The following is a 3,288-nucleotide window of genomic DNA, read 5'->3' as shown; positions in this document are numbered from 1 at the left end:
AATATGATGCTCCTCTTTAAAAAAAAATGTTGAGCGTTCAAATCCCTGCAAATGTAAGGTTATGTGGTATTTAGGTTAATAAAAAACTTCTGCCCTATTGTGACTGATTACTATTTTTGCACGACTGTATATCGTTCTAGTTAGGGATATTCATTGTCCGGTTAGTGAAACCGTTTAACTGTATTCAAACTAGCTTGTTTCCTCCAACTGAATTCTTTAGTTTGCAAAACTTATTTATAATTGTCTAGTAGTATTAAAGAGGACAAAACAGTTCATCTAATTATTAATCTGCATAGAATAACAAAACCAATCACTTAAGTTCCCACAAGACTATTGATCTAAAGTCTAAACAAATAAAACCAGAAAAGTAAAGGAAATTAGATATGATTTGATTAGGCTTCTGGTGATTTCTTCACGATTTCTTCACAACAGAAAACTTTACTGTTGAAGACTTGAGAACAATTCGCCCACCCGCCTCTTCTCTTTTTTTCGCTTTGCCAACAATCGTCATCAAGCAATCCCTTGGCTTATCACAAAATTCTCTAGAAACCTTCCTCTTCTTCGTTATATAGTCATCGAGCTCGTCATCATCAATTCTTCGTACAAATTCATTCGAACCTCGAAAAATAGATTTTATAACATCTTCATCCTCTCCTTCAAGCGTATCTTCCTGCTTTACCGCCGCTGATCCCCTAAACGCTTCAAGCATTGCATCCACACTTACATCTGCACGCCTCGCCTTCATAGACCTCAATTCATCAAGTGTATGAAGGATATGTCTCTCTCTATTCGCATCAGCAGCCCGCCTCTCCAAACCTTCCATTGGATCATGTATTTCTTCAGCCTGCCGAGGCTCAATATTCCTCGCGGCTGTGGCTCCCGCCTCGATAACATAACCATCGTTTCGTGGGTCCGTCTTGATTATTATCTCGGCCGCACACTTAGTGCACTTTAAGTAAAATCTGACTATGGGAATCCCTAAGTACGTCTCACCAATTACATCTTCCTTACGTGAATTAAATTTCGTACCCTTGTAGATATAATTGTAACATGTGACACAACGAATGGTCATTGGAAGCATCATGCGGATGTTGATTTGTTGATGTTTAGGTTTCCGGTTTCTTGGAATCTTGGATGGATCAAAATCCGGAGGATAATACTTATTGATAACCTTTCTTTCACCCATATTTTCGTTCTTGTTTGCAGATCAAACTGTTGGAAACCTTTTAAAAACCGTCGCAAAAAGCTAAGATCGCCGGAAAGAGGAAACGCACAGATAATCAAACTAGGGTTTGAAAACCGACTTGATATGTCCCTGTTAAAATACTATTCTTTTGTTATTATTAAATTAAACACTTGTTCCACAAGCAATTTTACCGACTTGCAATTCGAATATATACAAAATACTGTTTTTTTTAATTATTAAACACTTGTTCCACAAGCAATTTCACCGACTTTTAATTCGAATATACAACTTATTTAAAATCAAGAGAATATTATTATTTTCATGGTTAGTAGAAAATTTGGTTTTGTGATAAGTTAAAAAGCATTCCTAATGGTGCAAATCGTACTCGGTACCGCAACCGAATTTAACGAACCGGGTATTTTTTTGGTACCGACTTTTAGCATTTTTGGTATCGGATAGGTACCGGTTTTTACCCTTAAATACCGGTACCGAACCGGGTATATTCGATACCAGTACCGGTACCCACGTTTGGGGATTTTCGGTACCGGTACTTTCGGTACCGGACGGTACCGAGCTCATCCCTAACGGTTAATGTTTCTTAACGTGTTTTTTCTGTCACATCGCTGTCATAATACCCTTTTAAAAAATGTATAATGATTAATGTCTATTAATTCCTTTTCAATTAGTGTTTTCTATTATTTTTCTCCTTATTCCATTAATGCCTTTTCAATCGTTATTTTTCATTTTTTAATCCTTTTTATTTCGCGTTATACTAGAAACATGTCTCCCTCTTCAAGCTCATATAACGCCCAAAGGGGTGGTATTAAGGACGTTATCAAGCCTCTTTACACCCTATAATTCGCATTACACATGGTGTAATGATTTATAAAGATTAAATTGCAAGGATTGTGGTTTTGGACCAAAATTAATGCAAATGATAATTTGATTGAGCAAATTGGTTATAACCGATTTTGAATGATGAATTAATTTTCAAAAGTATTTTAGAACGTTAAATATAAACTTGTGGGTTATCCCCGTGGGTTGCGATTTGCAACGGCTAAACCGATACGTATTGAAAGTCAAAACCAAATACCATAAAAATATATATCTGAAAACATAAAGTCATGATAGTTTCAAAAGGATTTCGATATTAATTGGTGTATATCTAACGGAAATCATAAAAGTTGATATCAATACCATACGATACTGATACTCAGTATAGTTTGCGACACAAATCATACATTAATTTGAGTATAACGTTGTTTACAATAAAATTTATATCATAATGTTGAAAAAAAGTAAATCACAACTAAGTAATTTTTTAAAGTTAACAAACACAAATTATTAGAAAAAAATAAATTAAATAACAAATAAATAAGTTATAGGTGTATATAATTTATAGTATAAAGGGTGGAAAAAACTACACAAAAAAGTTCGATTAATTTGAATACAATTCACCCATGGCATTATAGCCTAGTGGTATCTTGGTGGTCGGATAAGGCTTATGACCATTAGGTCATGGGTTCGATTCCCACAGGGGGTTTTCCCAGATTTATTGGGTTTCCTTCTGAATTGGTGTATAGGCATTATTGCCTAGTGGAGATGGATATGATCGGATGGTTCTGCTGGTGGCACGATGATACTCCAGTGGTCCGTCAATGATCCAAATTTGTCGTTCAAAAAAAAATCTGAATACAATTCCATTTAGGAAAAATATATTCTTAGAAAATAAAAGTAAGCTTTAATTTTTTTTTTTACGTTACAGAATGTAAGTTACGAGAGAAAGACAAATTAAATGATTAATAAATGGGTTAAGTGGTATATAGCTTATACTATAAGAGCATTCACATTCTATCCATCAAAATATGTGAGGGGAGTTTTTATATTATAAAGGGTATAAAAAGTGGTTGTGAGTGGAGGAGAGAGAAAATGTTACTGTTCATCTGTATATTTGAGGGGACACTGTTCACCCACTATAATTTTTTTAATATATATTGAAAGTGATTGTGAGTGGAGGAGAGAGAAAAATGTAATGATAATATTATTTAAATGAAAGGAGAGAGAAAAATTATTTGTTTTTAGTGGAAATATATTGATATAGG

General features: G+C 34.2%; 1 protein-coding gene across 1 annotated transcript; it reads right to left on the bottom strand.

Annotated features, from left to right (window-relative positions):
* Window positions 1-277: 277 nt before the first annotated feature.
* On the bottom strand, window positions 278-1,288 carry LOC110934511 (splicing factor YJU2-like). The gene has a single exon (XM_035989131.1). It carries the CDS (start codon window positions 1,184-1,186, stop codon window positions 413-415), a length of 774 nt encoding a protein of 257 aa, XP_035845024.1. The 5' UTR covers window positions 1,187-1,288; the 3' UTR covers window positions 278-412.
* Between the last annotated feature and the right edge of the window lie 2,000 nt (window positions 1,289-3,288).

The sequence above is a fragment of the Helianthus annuus genome, chromosome 4, assembly GCF_002127325.2.
Source record: "Helianthus annuus cultivar XRQ/B chromosome 4, HanXRQr2.0-SUNRISE, whole genome shotgun sequence".
Taxonomy (NCBI): domain Eukaryota; kingdom Viridiplantae; phylum Streptophyta; class Magnoliopsida; order Asterales; family Asteraceae; genus Helianthus; species Helianthus annuus.
Note: the sequence above shows the minus strand (reverse complement) of the source record. Positions and strands in the feature narration are given on the sequence as shown.

Coding starts and splice junctions, on each gene's coding strand:
- LOC110934511 (XM_035989131.1), bottom strand. CDS start 1,186: ATGGGTGAAAGAAAGGTTATCAATAAGTATTATCCTCCGGATTTTGAT.